The sequence below is a fragment of the Hippoglossus stenolepis genome, chromosome 12 (genome assembly GCF_022539355.2).
Source record: "Hippoglossus stenolepis isolate QCI-W04-F060 chromosome 12, HSTE1.2, whole genome shotgun sequence".
Classification (NCBI taxonomy): Eukaryota; Metazoa; Chordata; class Actinopteri; order Pleuronectiformes; family Pleuronectidae; genus Hippoglossus; species Hippoglossus stenolepis.
This window is the reverse complement of record NC_061494.1, coordinates 803,499-826,993: the sequence shown is the minus strand read 5'-3', so window position 1 is coordinate 826,993 and position 23,495 is coordinate 803,499. Positions and strand designations below refer to the sequence as shown.

At 41.6% G+C, this 23,495-nt stretch overlaps 1 protein-coding gene across 6 annotated transcripts in view; it reads right to left on the bottom strand.

Moving 5' to 3' along the window:
* zswim8 (zinc finger, SWIM-type containing 8) overlaps positions 1-23,473 on the bottom strand; it is a 32,565-nt gene extending 9,092 nt beyond the window's left edge. For 2 of the 6 annotated variants that reach the window (XM_035173195.2, XM_035173196.2), the window contains exons 1-17: positions 19,850-23,473; positions 13,374-13,418; positions 13,093-13,246; positions 10,388-10,482; positions 9,890-10,062; positions 9,255-9,362; positions 9,059-9,140; positions 8,639-8,759; positions 7,743-7,944; positions 6,837-7,012; positions 5,298-6,627; positions 4,290-4,421; positions 3,798-3,977; positions 2,301-2,484; positions 1,858-1,965; positions 1,499-1,623; positions 296-617 (exon numbers count right to left, since the gene is read on the bottom strand). In XM_035173195.2, the coding sequence (XP_035029086.1) occupies positions 296-617; positions 1,499-1,623; positions 1,858-1,965; positions 2,301-2,484; positions 3,798-3,977; positions 4,290-4,421; positions 5,298-6,627; positions 6,837-7,012; positions 7,743-7,944; positions 8,639-8,759; positions 9,059-9,140; positions 9,255-9,362; positions 9,890-10,062; positions 10,388-10,482; positions 13,093-13,246; positions 13,374-13,418; positions 19,850-20,027 (3,715 nt within the window). In that variant the 5' untranslated portion in view covers positions 20,028-23,473. The remainder of the gene's footprint in view (positions 1-295; positions 618-1,498; positions 1,624-1,857; positions 1,966-2,300; positions 2,485-3,797; positions 3,978-4,289; positions 4,422-5,297; positions 6,628-6,836; positions 7,013-7,742; positions 7,945-8,638; positions 8,760-9,058; positions 9,141-9,254; positions 9,363-9,889; positions 10,063-10,387; positions 10,483-13,092; positions 13,247-13,373; positions 13,419-19,849) is intronic. The other 4 variants (XM_035173199.2, XM_035173201.2, XM_035173197.2 and 1 more) reach the window with 3 other exon arrangements.
* Positions 23,474-23,495: the final 22 nt, after the last annotated feature.

The window sequence follows — 23,495 nt, the reverse complement described above, 5'->3', positions numbered from 1 at the left end:
CTGTAAAAGACAACTGTGTTACCTTAGAGTGACTTCCAAAATATATGGAAGCACAAGAATCCTCGGTTTCAGACATGTGAACCATGTCAAGAGCCCCACACGAAAAGCATTTCAAAAATGTTTGTGTTGAAACGTATACTGTAGTACTACCTGTATGTTTACAACCAACAACAACATAAAGAGACCTATTACTGTATAACACAGATGTCTAATAACTATTTAGTATAATAAATAATAAAGTAATAATAAAGTTATAGATTGTGGCACCAAAAGTGGGGGTCATGGGGGTTCTCACCATGCTCCCTGGTCTCAGCAGTACTCTCCCCTGCGGCACTGCTCGGAACTGGGTTGAGTTCAGCCTGATGAGGCACCTCTTCTCCAGCCAGTGTCACAGCAGACGTAGAGCTGGAGGAAGAGGCTGCCACAGTGGTCGCAGAGGAAGATGAAGGAGCGTGTTTAGATACACCCCCTGTGGCTCCGCCCACTCCACTGTGGCCAGAAGCAGTGTGTTTGGATGGGCTGCGCTGGCTGCCAGCTGCTGGCTTGCTTGAATAGAATGAGCTTAAAGTCTGAGGCTTGTGGGTCTGACTCTCCCTGTCCAACAACTTATCCAGTATCTGCAGATGGGAGGAGGGAGAGAGAGAGAGAGAGAGAAACAGGAAAAAGAACAAAGGGAGTGAGAGAGGGCCCGTGTACAAGACCTGAAGATTGGTGAGATATTATTTCCTCAGTTACTGTTTTTACTCAGTGTTTTTTTTTATTCTTAGCACTGTATTAAGCCCCTGCTTTATTTATGTGCATAGGTATGTGTGTGTGTGTGTACTTGTTGGGGGATGGGTTATGCAAAGCACTTGGTGTTACATTTTGTTTGTATGAAAAGTGTTGTATAAAGTCTTACTGATTGATTGACTGATTGATTGACTGATTGCAGGATTACTTCAAAAACAACCATACTGATTTCCTTGATATTTGGTAGAGGGGTGGGGCATGACCCGAGGCTGAACCATTTACATTTTGGAGCATATCTGGATAAACGGGCAGATTTTTTAATACTTTCTTTAACATGGCGAGATAAGGTGGAGGTATGCACTCTCCTAGCACCCTTCTAGTTTATTGTTTGTGGTTGTTTTGTGTAAAATTCTAAAATGTGTAGGCCCATACAGAAACAGGTATGTATATGGGTTGAGAGTTGGACTATGTGCACATCTGCACTGTGGCCAAAGACCAAAACCATAATCATCATTATGTGTCAATACCAAATATACTGATTAATACACCTCCAATACACCACTACAATAATACAACTCTAAACATTCCCTTTCTTTCTCTCCCATTTCCACAGACAGTGAACACCCCTTCTAGAGGAAACCTTTTCTCTGTTTGGCTTACTGGCAGAACACATCTCAGTTATCAGTCACAGCAGTAACACTATTTGTTAAATTAAAAAAATTACTTTTTCCTAACAGATGTTCAGAATAATCACAGTAGTGATGGTTACCTTCTTAAGCTTGCTCTGGTCATCCTTGTAAGTGATCATGAGAGCCAGAGCCAGGTCACCCTTCACTCGTCTAGTTCCTTCACACAGTAGAGGATGCTCTGCTTCACTGACTGTGGTCTTCATACCTGCAAACAAACAAACAAACAAACAAACAAACAAACAAACAGGGACAAGAAGGATTACAGTATGAAGTGTTAGGGGAGACAGGATAAGGCCCAGTGCAGACAAAGACATCGACAAAGTACGGTACAGACAAAGATAGGGGATGTGAGAAAGGTGGGAACAGAGAAAACAAAGACACTGAGAAAGAAAAATCTAGTCCAGACAGAACTGAAAGAGAAATAAAATTGTATTTTTACCAAGTGCAGCAACAGCAGCCTCAAAGCCCAGCTCCTCATCACCTGGCATCTCATTGTTACGGTTGCGACTAGGTGGACGGGAACCTGTTGGGGACACGACTGCACAAACAATATGGAGAAGAGTGAAAGAGATGTTAATTCATTAAGCCTGCATTTAAAATGTCTTGATTTAGGCCTTAAGAATAAAATAAAATAATATATTATTTGTCACTGGCTCAAAATCACATGTGCAATATACTAGACTACTATCTAGTTAACCAACTGACTAGACTAACACACATCAGGTAATTAAGAAAGCCGCTATATTTGAATTTAGGATGTTTAAATCTTCCTCAACATAATCTGAAAAGATACAATTTTATGGCTTTGCATATTACAAGAATAAAATTATATATATTTGAATTAAACAAGGAAAACTAAATCAGGCAATAATTGGTGCTTACCTGGGGTACACAGTACATCAAAGATGAAGCTGGCCAACATGAGAGGCAGCACAGGTCTGTAATCACAGAAGTTTCCGTCTCTGAGCTGCTCCCCTCTCTCTCTGATCACCGACATCTCCACCAGGCCCAGAGGAATCTTCTTCAATAGAGCCACCACCTCCGACTCCTGGTAGGCCAGCTTCACCTGGTCAGCACACACACAAGCAGTCAGTGCGTGTGCTACAATTTCATGCTTCCACAATGAATACTAATTATTGGATATACTACGTATATATTGTACATGACATACTCATGGAGTTTATACAAAAAAATCTGACTTTCAAGATCAAACAACACTATCAGCTGAAGTTGTCACAGCAGAATCATGCTTTGGTGTTCTTAAATACTAACTCGCAAAAATTGCTGATAATAGATAAACTATATAAGTAGAATTACCGCCCTGTGGTTACATTTTTCCATCAACCAGTGCAGCTTCAGTCCCTCCAGGTGTTCCTGACATATTGCATTCACAAGAATATGAGGTCACCATGACCTTTACCTTTGACCACCAAAATCGGATTATTTAATATTTTAGTTGACCCGCAGTCTGCCTTTCACACATTAACAACAAAGCAGGAGGTTCTCTGCAATGACCAATGATCACAACAGCAACAAATCCTCCGCATTTTTCGGACAAGAGGGGGAGCAGCCGGGTGCAGCAGAAAGAGGCAGGAAGTGACGTATTTACTCGGTTGTTGAGATCATGTGATTTTCTTGGCAAAACACAGACAACGATGTCTGCTCTTATCACCACAAACTCTCTAGACATCTTCGTCGGTGTCTTCTATGTGTATGTCACTGCTTTTTCACCGGGAGATATTTGTTGTGGTTTTTTGCGTCTGTCGCATGTTAAAAGCCTCATCAACTCACTCGCGTGGAATCCAGCGGGTGATCCCTGCTGTGTTCTCCTGGATTTCTACGGACATTACACTGGGAGGCCAGGCAGACTAGAATCTCTGGAGCGTCTCACTCAGACATTTGCGTTCACAGATGCACATGCAGAGTTCAGTGCATGTCTGAAAGAAACATTTTTGACAAATTTGCATTCATGAGGAAAAAAAGGCTTTTGGGTGACCACAGTGACCTTGACCTTTGACCAAGGTTCAAGTGTTTGTGGCAGATGTAATTCCCCCTAAGGGTGGTCCAGATATATCATGTGCACAAGAACATGAGCTCACCATGACGTTTGACCACCAAAATTGAATCACATAATCTGAGTCCAATTGCTATTGCACCAAATTTAAAGAAATTCGCTCAAGGCATTCCTTATGAAACAACAACAAGAAAACAAAATGCCTTCGGCCACTAGCTGTGGGTTGTGCGGAGGTATAAAAACATGTCATTCTAAATTGGTGGGTGGATAAGAATGACTTTGACGTGGCTGAGATATTGGGGAGTGCAACTCCACAGCATTTCAATACAACAGAGCAAATGTGTTTGTGTGTGAGAATGAGAAACCTCCAGAGCTTTGGTAGACGCCGGTGGTCTCTGGAGCTCCAGGGAGAACATGCCGGTGCTGAAGGCCAGGTTGTGGAGCTCCAGACGCTCACAGAGAACAGTGAGGAGAAAGGAAGTTTTCGACAGTGTGTTGGTGGCTATCTGCGTCTGACGGCTGGTCGACACTTTGCTCTTCTTACCCTAGAGCCAACAAAAAATAAATAATAATGATGCAGAGAACAAAAATTGGATTAGTAGATTCAGACATTGAAATAACTTCCTTTCTGGCAAATATTTCTTGCTCAGTTACAAATTGACATATTCCAATAAAAACAGATATTAAAAGAATCTGGTGCCTTTCCTTCACGAAGAAGGACTCAATATATCACTACACAGTTCAAGATGCTGACTGAGGAGTTTAGAATATTGAGACTGTACAGTGGAAGGAGAAAAGTGAGTTCAAAGGTCATAGAGAATGTGCTCCACACTGCTGGGACATGTGGCTGTATCTACCTTAGTCTGTGGCTGCTCCACTTTCAGGTCTGGAGGGTTGGCTAACAGGTCTCTGGCCAGCTCCACTGCCAGCCGGCACGCCTCATTACTGTAACCATGAGCATAAAGGGCCTCTGCACATGCAAACAGCACCTGCAGGCACACGCACACACAGCAACAGTATTCAGGTCAGGAAGAAGAGCAGTATTTGTCTACACTTTGTTTGGAGATCTACAATAAATAGTCCATACTCATGTCTCGAGGAGACAGCCTCATCGCTTTGATTTAAAAAAAATTGTCCACTTGAGGAAAGCTTTTTCCCTTTTTACAACTTGCATCGTTATTCTGGAGTTTTGTTAATCTTTCCAAACATCTTAAATAATGCTCGACTCTCAAGCTTTGCTATAAAGAGAGATGCAAACTGACAGAACTAAAGGGAAGCAACAGGCAGTCAGACAGATTTTCAACTGGCAGAATTCAACTGCAATTAAAATCCTAACTCTAGTTGTGGCAAGTGACCAGACTCAAAAGTCGCAGCTCACTAACAGACCTGTGACCTCAGCACTATGTACTGTATTGTGTGATTTGTGCAGATTCATGGGGGAATGGTTGCATGACAAGTAATGTTGGCCTGTTTTGGTGGCTACCTACAGTACATCGATACTGGATTGCACCACTCAAACAGAACTGACATGTTGCCAAAAAATCATGCCCATTGGAGAACACTAATGTAGGTGGCAATGTAACAAATAAGTTCAAATGATTAATCTTCTTTAGGTAATTTCAGGTTTGATTATTGTTCTTAAAGCTGTGGAATCAATAGTTAATATAATCAGAAAACATATTTTATGTTCACATCTATAGCACTTTTCTAGTCTGAATGACCACTTAGTGCTAAGAGGAAAACCCTTTAAGTGCAATCTTAACTGGTTAAGAACCCATGTTTTGAAATATCTACATCCATATCTGTAATCCCCCCCCCCTGTTAACAATTTAACTAGTGCAGCACTTCAGGTCTTCCTTCCTTACCTCCATGCGTCCCTCCTGATCCAGCGGTTTGATTCCTGCAAAGATGTCCGGCTCCTCCTCCTGATGGTTGTCAGTCAACTGTCTGTCTGCTCCCTCCTCTGAGGCAGCACTCAGGTAGTATGCCTGATAGTCATCCTCACCCACAGCTTCTCCTCCAGCCGCTGCACCTGGTGCCTCTGCTTCTTGGTTAGCTGGTCCAGCTGCAGCTGCTGTCCCGCTCCCTGCTCCCGCTGCTCCAGCAGACGCTGCGTCTTCGTTGCCCCGCTGGGCCTTGGCTGATGTTTGAGTGGTGCCTGATCTTGTTGTAGTGGTGGAGGTAGAGGGTTGATTACTGCCAGCTGAGTCTACATCTTCATCTCTGTTCTGGACAGACTCCACCTCCAGCTCTGCTTCCTTTTCTGCAGCATTGGGCGTGTCCATAACAACCACCACTGTCTCTTTGGAAGGGAAGCCGGATGGAGCAGTCTCTGCAGCAGGAAGTGCAGCTGAGCTAAGGCTGACACGCTTTGTTTCAAACATCTTGTTCCCTCCGTTGGTGCTGCTGTACTTGCGCGAGTCTCTGAGCAGTGGGCTTGAAGATGGCAGCATTTCTGGTGGTGGGGGTAGAAACTCAAAAGTGTTGCTGGCCTCAGCCCCCAAAGCCAGACTACAGCCATCATCCAGGCTGAGCTCAGCCAAGTCTGGCTCCAGGGAGCTGTCCTCGCTGCTGGTTCTCCGCTTGGCACTGGCATGCTTTCCCCCTCCTAATGCTCCACTCCCTCCAGGTCCTCCTACCGATGCCCCTTTTCCACCTCCCTGTGTCAGTTTCAGCTTCCCTCCAGAGGAGGAGCCTGGACCTTTGTACATGCACTTCCCACCTCCGTCTTCCAGGGAAAGAGAGACACTCCCTCCCAAACGGACCAGCATCCCTCCCCCTCCACTCACTGACAGACCCTTCCTCTTGGTTAGAATGGTTTCCTTGGGTCGGACTGCCAATTCTTGTTGAGACAAGTGACCACTCCCTCTTCCTTTATAATCTCCTACAGCTCCACCTTCAGCTCTGCCCCCTCCCCCTGGTTCAGGAGGTTCTCCAACCCCTCCTGCAGCAGCTTTGACTCCTCTCTGGTGCTGCACTGCCCGAGACCAGCAAAATGTGGCACTCTTCTTATCTGCACTGCAGTAGGTTATTCCATCCAGTGGGTAGGCCACTTCCCAGTTAAAGTAGCAGGACTCTACAGCAGGTTTGAAGCCCTGGAACAGTTTATCCAGGGACTTGCGATGTTGCCCCCGCTTCACTATTTCAATCACCTTTAGATGCCACTGCTTCAGCTGGCCTGCCAGTTCGAGACGCCTACAGTAGAGCATAGACAGCCTTTATTATTGATTGGAGTCCCTACTTAATATTTACTACAATCATAAAAAAATTATGTGATGAATAAATGATAAATGTGCTGATATTACATCCCATGGGATCTTCAATATTTCTTGACCAAATTCTGTGACAGTATAAAAAGTACATAAGGAGTGTGTAGCCTGGTGTCGGTGGCCTAATGGTCTGACCTGCAAGGGCTCATCGTCGGGTCAAGCACAGCGAGTCTCCAGAGCACCACCATCTCATCGCACATGCTGGCACAGGCATGAGCCGCCACCTCTGACTGGCCATTGCTGCGCCCAGTGTGACCACTGGCACTGCTGTGCGACGCTGATGTTCGAACACTGTACCACCAGCTAATGATCTGAACACACAGTCAGAGAATTCAGTGAGGGGGTGTGTGTGTGTCTGTGTGTTCTGGGTATTAGCACGGTTGTGGGGACCTAAATCTATTTAGACGACAAAAAACAACTTCACATAAAGTACTATTTTTTTATTTTAAGGTGAAGAAATGTTTTAAGCTGAAGCTTTAGAAATCAATGTAAGTCAATGTACGACTGTGTGTGAGTGTGTGAGTGTGACAGTTCTGGCTGTATCTTTCTCCTCTTGTCTATGGCACCTCTCCTGTTTGTTGTCCTCTATCCTTCTACTCACTTATTTCATCTGCTTCATGTTATATTTCTGCTTAGCTAAGGGGAGTCCTGATTAGTAGATGACCTGCTCTACCAGCTGAGCCAGAGCTGAGCCTCCCCAATTCATGAGTGTATGGTACATGCACAGAAGAGGTGGATGATGGTGAGAGTAACGTGTGGCAGAAGAATAATAACTAAAATCTAAATCTGATTTTGACATCTCTGGATTACTCTGTATTGAATAACCTATTACAGCCTAGAGATTTGAAGCATTACCCTCAATAAAACGAATACAGCAAAATGTATAACAATTCTCAATCTGAGCATCATTCCAAGTGTGCTTGGTACTTTTCAGAGTGCTGTCAACTTCTACATTGAGAGCAACATGTATGTCTGCTGATGTTAAATCTTTTCAGTGGTTTACTTTCAGTAGCAAGAGCTCATGTCACGTTGAGGATGTACCTGTTCGTAGGTGAGGCACTGCTCAGTGAGGATCTCCAGCAGTGGAGCTGCATTGCTGTCTCGTCTCTTGAACATCTCCCTGACAATGGACAAAAGGTTCCAAATGCCTTCTGGCTCTCTGCCCCTCAGAGGACGCAGCAGACATGCCCACTCAGCAGCAGCTGGCGGCTCCGTGGACGATAAATACATGGAGTTTACATCACTGTGAATACAATACACAGAATAAAGAGAGAAATTAAACAATGCTCACTGTGCAGGTTAAAATGAAGGAAGAGTGTAAGGGTATTTTTGTATTTTTTGTAGTAACACTGGAGCTCTATGGCACACTAAACACACTATATTATACTTTGTATAAAGTTTATTAGAATTAAAAGTATTTTACAGACATTACAACCGGCAATATCATAATCTTTATTTCTGAAATTAAGCAACTGTTCCCTCCTCCCCATCATGACTCCTTTTTGCAGGTTTCGAGCAGTGTAGACAGATACATTTTACAACATTATTTTTGCAATATGCAGCTGTGAGAATTGAATGTTAACATCAAAAAAGTGACTCAATAAGCTTAGATGCATGATTCTGATGATTCAAACAATATGGAATCAGTTCTCAATTCCAATCCCTAATTAAAGACTATCAGTGTTACACCGTGTCAATACAGGAGCATGATAGTAGAGAAAGCAACAGTTTCAGTGCTGCATCTCCAGAAACATGCATTTTTACTCAGGGTGTGTCTTTTTTAAACTAAAGGCTGAAATGTAAAACAAGCACCATGTTCACAGAGTGAAGTGTATGACCGAAACAGGTTAGAGAAGTGTCTGAGTTAAGGTCTGACGTTTAGAATAGTTCTATGAGTGATGTGGTAGGAAGTATTATGTGAGACGAGTAGTGGGTACCTGAAGACAACAGGTGAAGGCCCGCAGAACTTGTGCAGAGTCTTTTTGATGTTGTCACTGAGAGTCGACTCATCCAAATACCATGTGCTCTGGTCAGACGCTGAGGGCCCTGCTGTCGGATCTATATGCACACAAACACACAAGTTGTTATCTTTGTTTTTATTTAAGGACTTTTCTATTCATAGTCCACAGTGCAGCAGGTGAACAACAGTAGTATAAACACAAACTCCTTACAGGGGGATGAGACCAGGGGGACACCATACAGGAAACATCACTGCCATCTAGCTGTAGCAATATCTAATAATATGGGCTGAGACTGATCCACTTGAATAAAATGATCAATAGTTCTCTGGTTGTAAAGACACAACTTGTTTATCATGTCAGTTCTCTCAGTTTGCTGGGATCAAACTGCTACTGTACCTGGAGCTCCACACACTGTGTTGATGGCAGTAGACTGAGAAGAGAGCAACTCATCAAGTAGCCGTTGGGCTGTGGGCAGGATCTGAAGATTCAAAAATTAATGAAAATCAAACGTGCTTTGTCAGATATATGACATTCAAAGATCATGTACGTGTTGAATTTTCATCAATAGCTTGATTCATAAAGAGGATTTCACCTGCTGAGGCAGCTCACTGATGAGGTACTGGGCAAACTTTTGCAGCTGGTCCCTCTGCAGCCTGGACAGAGACTCAGAGACCGGAGCCCTCAGACAAACTGCTGATGCCTACACACACACACACACACACACAAGGTACGTATGTAGCACTCCAACATATGACCCATATTTACATAATTTACATTTTATTTTCAGCTGGTTTATTTTCAGCATGTAATAATAGGACTTTTTGCTTTTTTATTCATATCATCTGACTGATAGTCACTCAGAAGAGCTGGGTATGAGACATGTGCCTCCCTGATCCTGATACAAACACATTCAGTGTAGAACAGAAGAAATGAATAGAACTGATTAAGAAGGACTTTCCAGGGACTATAAAGAGAAACACTTCTTATAATGTATGGATTAGTTAGGTGCTGCTAGTCATCAACATTAATATCAGTATGTTCAGTGTAACGTCTGAGTGGCCTAATTAACAAGACAGACACTGAAAAAAGAGCTTAGGATCATTTACTCTTTCTCCCTGACACGCTGGTCAATCAGTGCTTTGGTTTTGTGTTGACAAAGTGAGATCATTTGATTTGATTAATATAACAGACAGTTTAAGAGATTCCTTTGTGTAGACTCAAACTCACATTATGGATCCTGAACAGGCACAGTGCCACCACATGGGCACACCATTTGGCCCCCGCGCCGCAGGTGCAGCTACAGGAAGTGATGCGGCAGCGATCAAACATGACCGCCACATTGTATGCTCCCTTAGACTGACCAGCCTGACTGGACACGACTGTAGCACTGAGATGGAAGCCTGACAAAAGATAGACCATCACAGAAACATGAACAAACCCAGAATTGAAGAAGTGTAAAGGAACAGGCTGAACAAGGAAATAAAAACATTAGTATATTAGTTCTGCACTGTATTTAATAAGTGAAAGGTGCTGCTTTCGAATGAATCTATGATGTACAGATGGCTGATGTATAGACAGAGTGGAAGTGAGTGTTATTATAAGTTTGGGCCTAGTTGTGTTGTATTCCATAATAACGTTATATTAACTATTCACTGTAAAGTTACAGTTTGAAAAGTTACAGAAATGAAAGATCCTATGTATGGTAAGATTGAATACTCAACCTACCGATCTGCAGCGGGTCTTTGACTGCTCGGATCCTGTAGAGTTGCTCTCCACGTTGGAATTCATCTGGACTCCCATTAGCCAGACAGGAATATAACCTGAGGAAGGACAAGGACAGAAACTGAGATAGATTCACAAAACTGAGTGTTTTTACACTGGTGAGCCCGGTTTATCCATAATGTCTAATTTCTAAAGCCCGTACAGGGTTCTGGTGGGTTGGAGCATAATCCAGAACACACTGGAGGTAAGTTTTACCCAGGAAAGATTCAATCAGACCTACAGTATACACTCACCGGCCACTTTATTAGGCACACCTGTTCAATTGCTTGTTAACACAAATAGCTAATCAGCCAATCACATGGCAGCAACTCAATGCATTTAGGCATCTAGACGTGGGGAAGACGACTTGCTGAAGTTCAAACCGAGCATCAGAATGGGGAAGAAAGGGGATTTAAGTGACTTTGAACGTGGCATGGTTGTTGGTGCCAGACGGGCTGGTCTGAGTATTTCAAAAACTGCTGATCTACTGGGATTTTCACCCACTACCATCTCTAGGGTTTACAGAGAATGGTCTGAAAAAGAGAAAAAAATCCAGTGATCGGCAGTTGTGTGGATGAAAATGCCTTGTTGATATCAGAGGTCAGAGGAGAATGGGCAGAGTGGTTCGAGATGATAGAAAGGCAACAGTAACTCAAATAACCACTCGTTACAACCAAGGTATGCAGAATACCATCTCTGAACGCACAACACGTCGAACCTTGAAGCAGATGGGCTACAGCAGCAGAAGACCCCACCGGGTGCCACTCCTGTCAGCTAAGAACAGGAACCTGAGGCTACAATTCACACAGGCTCACCAAAATTGGACAATAGAAGATTGGAAAAACGTTGCCTGGTCTGATGAGTCTCGATTTCAGCTGCGACATTCAGATGGTAGGGTCTGAATTTGGCGTAAACAACATGAAAGCATGGATCCATCCTGCCTTGTATCAACGGTTCAGGCTGGTGGTGGTGGTGTAATGGTGTGGGGGATATTTTCTTGGCACACTTTGGGCCCCTTAGTACCAATTGAGCATGAAGTATCTCAGGGACAGGTCAACCAGAGGGGAAACTTTCATTGTTCATTAGTGCAGTCAATATTTCTTTTACAAAAGGGTGCCTATCATCAAGTTCCAGATTCCAGTGGGATTGGTTCAGCTTGTTTATTTTCAGCATGTAATAATAGGACTTTTTGCTTTTTTATTCATATCATCTGACTGATAGTCACTCAGAAGAGCTGGGTATGAGACATGTGCCTCCCTGATCCTGATACAAACACATTCAGTGTAGAACAGAAGAAATGAATAGAACTGATTAAGAAGGACTTTCCAGGGACTATAAAGAGAAACACTTCTTATAATGTATGGATTAGTTAGGTGCTGCTAGTCATCAACATTAATATCAGTATGTTCAATGTAATGTCTGAGTGGCCTAATTAACAAGACAGACACTGAAAAAAGAGCTTAGGATCATTTATATATTTTAAGCATTCAATACGTTAGGTGCAACTTTCAGAAATGTAGCTGTGAATTACTACACTGTAAGGTAATAACAAACACCTAACATACAGGTCAAAGCTATTGTGAAAACAGTAATGTTGTTAGGGCTGCACGATATTGGGAAATATGCGATAACGTTATTTCATATCGTGATGACGATATGACATGCGATAAATAATAATAAACAGTCCCTGGCTACGGACGCCAGGAGAGGGCTCACAGCCCGGCCGCATCGCTACCAACTCGCGAGTACACACCAGGGAGCCATGCACAGCTCCACTAAGTCCACCTACAGTGTTAATTTGGGTCTTTACATACATGTTTGGGCCGTGAAAAGTTTTTTTTTTTACAGTTTTTAGCGGCTCTGTCTCTAATTTACTGCTCCTCTGTGTCTCTATCGTTCACGCTGTGCGCTGCGCTGAACGCGTCAAACCAAACGGAGGCATCCAGAAGTTTTTAAAGTGCGTTGTTTTAACAGTTTACACATCTGTCCGATCACACCATGTGTGTGTGTGTGTGTGAGAGCGAGCGAGCGAGCGAGAGAGAGAGAGAGGAAAAGAGCGAGTGAGCGGCTGATGAATGCGCTGCTCTGAAAATAGATTTACCTCATTAATAAAAGAATCGATCATTATGTGATGATCAGTGTTGATATTGTGGCAACAAACAAATCAACATTTAAACTGTAGCGAGTCAGAGATGTCAGCTGAGAGAGAGAGAGAGAGAGAGAGAGAGAGAGAGAGAGAGAGAGAGAGAGAGAGAGAGATAGAGATAGAGATAGAGAGAGAGAGAGAGAGAGAGAGAGAGACAGACCCACACACACACGCTCCGTCAAATCTCTGTTTTCAAATTCTCTGTTTTCTTTCTTTTCTCTTCTTCCGACAATGATTCACTGACAGAAAACCCCGTCAACGATCTGAATGTCTTTCATTTATCATCTAGGGCAGCAGGGCTCCATCTGATCAGCCAAATATATTGTGTGGCGCATGGATCATCATTTATCGCAGTTTTTGCCATCTTTTGCGATACGTCTATCGCGCACGTTGATATCGCGCATGTTGATATCGCGATGACGATAGATTTCCGATATATTGTGCAGCCCTAATTGTTGTAGGACCACTATCATATCCATAATCAGAGGTTAGAAAGAAATATCCAGGTTATCAGTAATCTTACCTGATGTCTTCCTCATTTTCAGGGAAGCTCCAGTAGGCAATGCGAAGCTGGAGCTGTTCTGGGACAGGGGGGTAGACCTTCTCCACCACCTCAAACGGGATGTGGAATGCTACCTGCTTTGCTGACAGCTCTACCAGTGGAATCACCTGACCATCTGAGGAAGAGAGGAAGCTTAGCTCAGTCAGCTGGACAGGAGAGGAAATACTGAAGGTAGGGTGTTCATTTCTGTTCTTTCACAATCCCACATTAAAGAAAGCTGAAGGTTGAATAACCTTATCTACCTGAAAGGGCGGTAAGAGTGTGATCAGTACTGTACTCCCATCCACCTGTAATCATGAAAAATTAAGGACATCATAATGCACTGACTAGGGCTGTCAAACTTCCATTCAAACTTAATTTCTTATCATCTTTTTTGTTCTCAATTTTTTAATGAAATGTTATATAAAATGTACACGTGCCTGAGACAGGCTGCTCCTCTTGAGATTTTGGGACTTGTCTAGTGGCTCCAAAAGCCATGCTCAGTTCACAGTAAATTATCAACAGTACACCTTTCACTAGAGTTGGAATGTCTATATCTGTAGAAAATGTCACAGAGACATGAAATCATCAGTAGGGGAGTTTGATGGTTCAGTCTTTTTCCTCTGTGCGTGTGTGTTTGTGTGTGTGTGTGTGTGTGTGTGTGTGTGTGTGTGTGTGTTTTCTCTTTTGGAACATGGGTAAACAAAACGTGTTTTTACACATTAAAGGTCCGGTTGTCAGAGTCTCTGTCGGAGCTTCCTCTTCACTCCTCCTCTGACCTGCACTCACTTTACACTTTAACAATAAACACCATCACTGATCACAAGTCATTAGGACATGTACAGGACTGACGTTTACTTTGTGTTTGTTTGATTCGCTGTAGAGATCATGACACGTTTAAAAACACTGTGCACGCATAACTCTGCTTCACACGAGACGTAACGTGACGTGCACAGTCAAGACATCAGGGTTAAAGTGATGAAATGATCCGAAGTAATGATCCAACATGTGATTTTTAGTTCATGTATGAAGAGGGACAGAGACGAACACACACACACACACACACACACACACACACACACACACACACACACACACACACACACACACACACACACACACACACACACACACACACACACACACACACACACACACACACACACATGGAGACAGAAGTTCTTCCCGCAGATTACGACGTAACGCAGTGTATTAACTTCATTGTTGCAGAAGAAGCGACGCCCTGTTTATCCAGGAACATAAATATGAATTCAGCAGGATTTTATAAAGATCAGTTCTAAGTGTGATGATTAGAAAACATCAGAGGAGCAGTCACCTGTTGACCAGCGGAGTAATGCGCCTCAGTGCAGTGGGGCTTCTAAGGGGGGGCCAAGGGGGGCCAGGCGGTGTCACCTTGATACAGTAAAGACTATAATCAGTGTTTGTCTTTTTAAGCTTGAGGTGCAGCACACAAGTCTAAACTGAATAAATGTCAAATCAGTGTGGAGAGCACTGACCACTCTCATAGACTTACTGTTGTAGTCTGATTGTTGAATTGAAAACCTTATTTTGTAAATTAAGGCACGCTTGTAATGACAGTAACAGTCGATAATATTTTTTAAACACTTTCTAAATAAAAACAGACTTCATGCTTGTCTGACTGATTCTAATAATTGATAACAAAGCAGCTACGTACAGTAATACCGAAAATTGTGAAAGTGATACATTGAAATGAATCGAGATGAATCGCTATGAATCGAATCGTTGACTGCTGAATCATAATCGAATCGTGAGGCTAGTGAAGATGCACACCTCTACCTAACAACTGAGTGAATCGTTGTGAATCTATTAGCTTTGATCACATGAGGCATCCTCATCATTACCACCACCACTACAGGAGAATATTGAATTTTATAGGGCCAATTTGTGTGTCAAGGAGTGATTTCACCATGATCCATTTTTGTTGATAATAACAGAATGATGTCTGGGTATGTTGTCCCAAAGCTTCACAAATTTCTTTATATATACTATACAACACTAGTGCTGATACTGTGTGTGTGTGTGTGTGTGTGTTAAAAGAACTGCATAAGCACAATCACAGGACTGAGTGAGTTGTAGGATTTAGTGGTCTGCCACTGAGAGAAGAAAAAGTGAAGGGTCTCAGATTACAGACCCCATTTCCAAGCCACTACTTGTGCTGCTGTTTACCATATATGGAGGAAAGAGCTGTGTTCATGTAATGCCATCATTGGCAGAGAGGTTCAGGGGCTGATGGTTACAGGTCATGGGAAACCCATCAAGGCATCACTCCTGTGTTATGCGTGTACATCCAGTGAGCTAAGCTGTAATGTAACAAAAAGCAGGTGCTTCCTTTAAGTAACCTCATAAAAAGGCAAATTCATATGTTACAGAATACAAAAGGAGTTCATGCAGAAATGTGCTCCCTTCCTTTAGGCATCATCTCAGTGGTCTTGACAGAGCAGACTACTGTGAGCTACTTCTGCACTCAGATGCTGAACTCTTCCAATAACTTGTGATGGATTCAACTTTTAAGAGTTGCAATCAAAACTAACCTATCCTACATTTATCACTCACCACAATAGTTGCTTATATACACGTGTTGTTTTAGTTAATTTTCTGCTGACAATATGAACTCATTACAAAATAAAATAAATTATTTTGAATTGCTTTTTGCACACACATATTGAAATTACATACATTTTACTAGAACTGTAGTGATTTGTTGATTGACTTGATCCATTGAAATTAATGGAGTAATCAGTTACCAATCAAAACATAACCCATTCTGTGATTCCAGCTCCTTCAGCAAGATTTAGCTGCCTTTCTGCAATAGATTATACAAAATACATCTTAACTTGCTCAGTGGATGGAGTTTGCTCAGAATTCTAAATTGAAGGTGATTTTCTGTTGATTTATGAATTAAACGATGAATTGACATTATAATTTGCCTTCTACAGATGAACTGATCATGACATAATTGGTTCCAGTTCTACATGTTACAGTAGGGTCTTTTACGCAGTTCTGTTATTGGTGTTTTACCTCAAAGCATTACAGTATCTTTACTTGTGTTGGAAACGTTACAGCCTCAAAATAATCGGTGCTACATCCCTCTATTGCCGAAGTAGTTACTATGCAAGTAATTCAAGAAATACATGTTACCAATAAAATCAACCTTAATGTAAAATATACCTTTTTTTAAATACTAAGCAACATATTTTCAAGCCTGCAACTACCACTAACTGTTACTACTTCTGCTTTCACTAGGCTACTACTGGGATGAAGGATCACCGACGCCTACTCAGCTGACATCCTCTGACATGTTTCATAATGAATCAAAAGGTATTTTTAAAATTCTGTGTCCATACATTGAATTATCTGTGGCCACTGCCATAATATCAACTATGTCCGGCACATGCTGATTTTCTATTTTTATCTTTTAAATGAGTTAAATCATATTATATTGTAAAGCTAATGATTGATTCACTCAGACCCCCCCTGGCCAGACAGACACACACACAGACAACAGGCACATCTGTATCATCAAACTGGCTAAAAACATTTTTCATAATACTACAACAGAAATTATGTTAATGTTCATTAGCATATTGAACAAAGAAGTGAGATCCAAAATAACAAATGAAGATTCATTGAGGACGCATTCTAAGGCCAGATGTGAACACACTTACTTAGAGCAGCTCACTCGTGATTGGATCTCTCGAAAGGATGTTAATACCAGGTCTGAACAGTGCACACACATCAGCCATTCACTGAACAGCTAAACACTAGGTATTGTTCTAACTTAAGCCCTGTAGACAAAATGTAATTTGTGAATATGGCCTATACAATCAAATTTGATCAATTGATACATTATTAAAAAATATTTATAACTGTCTAACAGTGCATAGCTAAACCCTGAAGAGAAGTGGTTGGGTAGTAACAGAGTTCATGTGACCAGTCTATGATTGGCTGTTGCAGATGAATGGCAGTTAGCCGTCAACAAATCAGCTCTCAGCACAGAGGGACATCATTAAAAAAGCTGATCCTTTGTAGCTGCCCCAGTGAAGAGCTAAGGACCCCTCACTCTTTTCACTGGATCACTAGCTCTATCACGGCCTTCCTCATTTCCTCCCCCATCCGTGTCTCTCCACAGGGTGTGCTCCATTAGAACACTGAAGTACACCTGTGGTGCGCTGCTTAGGGGAAATTCTGCCAACGTTATTACATGATCCTCTGCTCTGTCTTACTGGCATGCAAGTTAAGTTCGACCACTCAGCTGACACGAAAAAACATGTTTGTACTGATCTTCAAAACCATATAACCATCTACCTACTGATTCCACAAATGGCTGTCTGTCTTTCTGCCTTTGCAACTCATATCACAAACCGTTCGTCTAATCTGCTTCAAACTTGGCATGTTTATTGTAAATTGCCAGATGAAGTGCAGCGCCGAGTGGTGCCATTCAGACACAAGATACTTTCAATATTAATAGAAATTGAAAAAAACAGAAGACCGGTGCTCTGTAGCAGTCAGTGAGTGTGGGGCAGTGTGCCTTCAGTTTATGGGCACACTGCAGTTTATGGGCTATATTTGTAAAGCCCATATTCACAAATCACAATTTGTCTCATGGGGTTTAACAAGGTGCAACATCCTCTGCCCTTAACCCTCAACAAGAGTCAGGAAAAACAGGACGGACAGAAGTGCAATGGATGCCATGTGTAACTGAGAACATCAGAAAAATAACAGTATTTTCAACATTGATTAGAAGAAACAGTTTGTAAATGCTAACTTTAACACCCAGAGTGTGCACTGCGTCTCATTTTTGTTCCACACACAACTTTTATCAAATAGAAAAACAAAACAAATATATTCACTGGTGAACTAAGCCCTGGCGTAATCCTTCACATTTTTGGAACCCAGATTTATAGTGCTGGATTTGAACTGCATCCTCCAATACAAATCTGACAATGTAACAGTGTTCTTCTGCTTTCCAAAATGCTTGTTTGGTTGTGCTTTTGTAGACAACGCACTGTCAACGCAAAGTCACCCCCACAGTTGACTGAGCAGACTGAGATACTGTGGAGAGTCAATTCCTATAGGTCTTATTCATCGAACACAATCATTTTCTTTATTATCATTAATATTTCTTCTTCTTTCCTGTTAGACAGATCCCTATGGTTCATTGCTCTAGTAAAGCATCAGGGGACTCTAAAAAATAGCATGAATTTATTTCTTCTGTGATAGCAAAACGTGTTACACCAGCCTTCAGAGACTCCTTCAGAATAAACGGGGCAAACCATGATAAAATCTGAGAGACTCACTTAGGACACACTCCAAAACGATCACATTGCCTCATAAAGATACAAATTGCCTGGAATGCAATACTTTGTAAAAGACTGGTACTCTCTCCATTCAAAAATAATTTATGTTGCAATAAATGGACACCTCATTGCCCAGTCCTTGTGGCTAGCATAGTTTAACTACTAATTTCCAATGTCAGTCCATCAATGAAAAAAAGACATGTTAAAACAGATATTAACTATTTTTACAGTTTAAGAGTTAAATATATGTATATTGGACAATTTGGACTATTTTATTATCTACTTGCTTGGCCAGAGAGAGAGATAGTGTCACATGAAGCCAGTGACTGAAGCTGATTCTAAGATGTTAGCAGTATAGCTGTGAACAAGCAGTGAAATGTATCATTTATTTAGTGACAAACAGCTTAAACTGCACCACCCTGCACAAAAGACAGGTTCCAGTACTCTGACGGTTCTCATATACCTTGGCTGGCAGATTTCCTCTCACCTATTCTGTTCCCTAATCAACTAATTGAGAAATATAGCTACAACAGTTACATTACAAAGTAATTCACACCTTTACTTACAACTGCTACCTTTTAACCCACAGGATTAAAGAAGTACTGTACTGACCTCTGGTCTACCTCACTTCTGTGAGATGTTCCCAATCAAGACAAATTATTGTGTCTAGACTTGATTACACCAACTTGATGTGTCATATTTATTGAATCTGCAGCTGAATCATGCATTAGGATGCTGCTTTGTTGGGGTAAATGCTTTACCATCGCTACAACCAAGCTACATGGAGCAGTTGGAGTGCTGGACTTTTTAAAGTGAGCTGCAATATTTTTAGCCGGACGCTAAAAACACATTGCTTCCGACTAAACCTTGGCTAAGAAGGTGGTCTAAGTCAAGTTGTACTTATATGGCACTTACATGTAGCACTTTGTAGTTTGGCTTTTTTGAAGCTAATGTACTTACATGATTCTTGCTGTTTTTGGTTTGTACTCTCATGGTTGAATGCACCTATTGGAAGTCGCTTTGGATAAAAGCGTCAGCTAAATGAAATGAAATGTAATGTAATGCTATAATAGCAGCTACAGCCACAGAATTAACATGAACAAACTAGCAAAACCGCTACTAATAATTAATTATTAGTCATTATTATTGATCAAAGCTAAACACAAATTAGTTTCTCTGCTGTATCACTCCAATTGATCAATAACAAACAGTAGGTTTCACAATAAGATAAAACATATAATAGGTTTCCAAGTCCCAGTTAATACCGATAATGTCTTTTAAACTCTTTTGCAATTGATTTTAGCAAAGCCTTTCACACAATAGTCAAACATTAATGGAGTATTTCCAGGTATTCCGAATGAATGGAGGTGTATGTGTGAGTACTTGTGTCCTTCTCCAACCTTTAATTTTGACAGTAGGGGAGTTGGGTCCAGCAGACTGCTTCCTCCATCCTCTCCAGTTCTGACACAGGCTCTCGGCCTCTGAGATGAAGGAGCACAGAGAGTCTTCTTCGAACCGGTCCGAGTCTTCGAAGGAGAACCTCTCCCCGTCCTCCCACTCGGCGAACATCAGTTCCATTACATCCAATGTTTAACTGCCCCGGCGTCCAGAGGACTGCGACTCGAGACCACTGCTTTTCTTCAGTCTAAAAATCCAGCGTAAACCCTCCAACAGTCGGAGAGAATCCAGAGTCTCAAGACTGGGGGAGGGGAGGACAGAGGCTACCAAAACACAGCTGAGAGGAGGCTTCCCTCTGGGCCCACAGGCTATATGATCCAAACTCTGACAAGGCGCCGGACTTCTTTAAATAGTCGGGAGGAAGAGGCGAACACCTAAGCTGTAATTACAGACTGTTCAAACGCCACTTTTCTTAAGTTTTAGATGTTGTTCTATATTCAAATCAAACTAATAGATCGATTTAACGACCTCCTGCATGCTGCCGGGCTGAGTTGGGACTCTCTTTGCAGACCCTCCTCTCAGTTTGACTGCTAATGCTGAGAGGACAGACGAGCTAAGACGGCCGAATAAAAAGGAAATGTTCCTCTCAACGTGAAGCTACGAACACGAATACAGCACAGAGCTTTCAGAAGATCAGATCTTTAAGAAGTCATGAAGTTGTTTGCTTTCATCCCGACGTCCTCCTGTTTTCAGCCAATCAGCTGGACGACTCTGGGGCTACAGATGATCTATTGTAGCATTACACCAGTTCTACAAGTGTTTTATCTCTGCCACAGTTCAATGTAATTTACGAGGTGAAAAGCCCACGTAGCGCCGAAAATGTAGAATGTCTTCTTTGTTTGTACATTTGCTGTGCTATTTATAATGATATTATGCTGCACTGCTAGCGCAAATACCATTTAGCCGACGTTAGCCTACATGCTAATTGTGCTAATAACAACATACTGAGATTATAGAAAATGCTGTCATTCTCTAAAAACACTCCATTGAGATTTAATATGGGTTTCTACCCTAAACCAGGATGATTCGGTTCGGACTGTCTTAAATTTACTTTTGTCCTACAACCTGACGCTAGCTATATTCACTAGCAGTAGAAAGCTAACCCCTCAATCGGCTAACTTCAGCTAGCTTGTATAGCTGTTTGTTTACATTTAATGATGGTGCTCAACAGCTCTCATGCTGCAAGGACTCCGTGCTTATCTATATAACCTACCTTCTGGAATTTATTTTTAGGCTATATTCGGGTCAGATTCCGATATTAATCCCCGCTCCCAGCTCAATGTTGTCCGTTCTTTGTATTGGAGTCTGTGTCTGACGTTAAAAGCTGGTATATTCCTTCGTCAGCTGTGGTGGAAACATTCTGATGAGTCCTTCGGACATCTTCCTTTCAGACTTTCACCAGTTGCCCTGTCTCCTTCCACTCGTCGCTGCCTCCAAATGACACCCGGCTCCTCAGATTAATCCCTTATTCTTCTTGACCAGGCTCTCCCGAAGTGAATCAATCTGCCGGGGGAAGATGGCTCACCTCTCCTGCAGCTCCTCCTCCATCAGCTGATCACAGCTTCCGGCTCCCAGCTCCACACGGGCAGCTCATCAGACGCCTCACATCTCGACTGGAACCAGTACGGGGAGGTTTACACAAACAAAAGACATCATATTGAACATACTGTAGAGTGCAGTCATTCTTCAAACCTGACAGTGGGCATGATTTTATTTAATACTGTTACCCAACTCAATTAATGAGCCACAACCTTACATCAAAAGTCTCTCTTGTTTTGACAATTTCATGTTAATGGCTTGATGTCAGGTTGTTGGTGTTATGTCCTGTTTTCTGACACTGGTTGTTGGTTTTTAGCAGAGTAGGACTGCTGTTATGACCAAGGACAAGCTCTGAAAAATGCCCAAGTGCCAAAAACCACAGTTCCTCGAATGGCATCTACAAACTGTCTCTATAGCTAATTCCCCCATCAATGACAAGAGTGCAGGGTCAATATTTAAATAGCTCACCCATCTAATAGTAAATGCGTAAATTAAGGGGCTGGCCACTTTGAGTAACAGAATGAGTGGCAGCCAGTGGCAGCATGAACACAGAACTGAACCCTTATAAAGACATCTCACCTCTGCAGTGGGCCCGGGGGCAGTCACCACTTCAATCAAACACAAAATGGATACTTTGATAAAACCAAAACAAACAGGATTGTAGATGGGGGAGGTTTGATGATATTGAATATATTGAATATGCTGAATATGCTTGTTTGTCAACATTACTCCTAACTGTACAGTTTTGAAGGAGAAAATATCTATATTTGTGGATTTCTGCCTCAGCAAATCAGTCAATTATTTTTTGGAGCTCTGGATTGTGTCCCAGGCATAAAATAGGTGTTCTGTTTGGGTCTACATTTATGCGGGTCTGGGTAACTTCTGATGTTTCATGTTAAATGTTGTGCTACAAGGAATAATAGGACAACATTATCTCCTTTCTATTTTGTAAAGTATGGCCCAGTATATCCTATGCTAAAGGAGATAAGATGCATTGAAACTCCTTTAATAAGCATTCTGAGAATTCAACCAGCTGTTATCATGACGGCCACTTTGACTGTGGCCAATATCTACAGAGCACAAACTTCTTAAATAATAGCCAGTTCATCTGCAATAATATCATATTCTTATGGTTCTTGTAATTTTTACAAGGGAAGGATATGCCTTTGTTAAAATTGCGAGCCATTTTATTTTTTTCGCCATTTTATTTTGGTCCAAGGGCAAAGATAAAAAATGATCACACTGGGTTCTTGTTTATGGTTCTATCATTATAGTGTTGGAAACATTACATACATTTTGTGTTCTTAAATCATACGAAACAACTTTTAAATTTGTATCCTTTAATAGTGTTGTTTTCATGAATGGAAGATTCGACTTTAATTTGATAAACTGTTGCTTGTGTAATAATAATCAATCAGATTAAATATAATGTGATTAAATACACATTATTAAATGTTGCCGTTCATCAGTTTTATATAATTGGACATATTGGTGATCTTAACCTTAACAAAATATAATAGTAAATGGCTCACTTTACATATAAAAAGTGAGCTGATAGGTTATTCTTTGTTTTCCACTTCGAGTCCTTCTATCCATTGCCAAGCCCATTGATTTGTTTGGCCCTGCACACAATCTTCTGTCAACTTGTATCAGAACAGCAAACATAAGGCCTTCTCCAAAACCTCTTGAGGCTCTGCTGCTGAGTGTAAGGCTTATCCACAGGTTGAAAGGGAATATACTCCTGGACACAGAAATAGACTCATTTTGTGGAGTGGAGTATTTTCATTTTCTGCTCATACTTTACTTCTGCCCCTCTGCAAAATAGTTGAGCATCAATGCTTAATATGTATCTGTATTTGACGAGTTGCTTGTTCTTTCACTTGACATTCAGATTTAAATCTGAAATCTAACATTATCACTCAGTATAAATGAAAAAAGTAATGAATATTTAATAGATTCTTTTTTAAGTGTAAACCATAAGTTATGATAGATTTACTCCAAAATATTTTTTCAAATAAACAGGACACAAAGCACAAAAGGTAGTCCAAG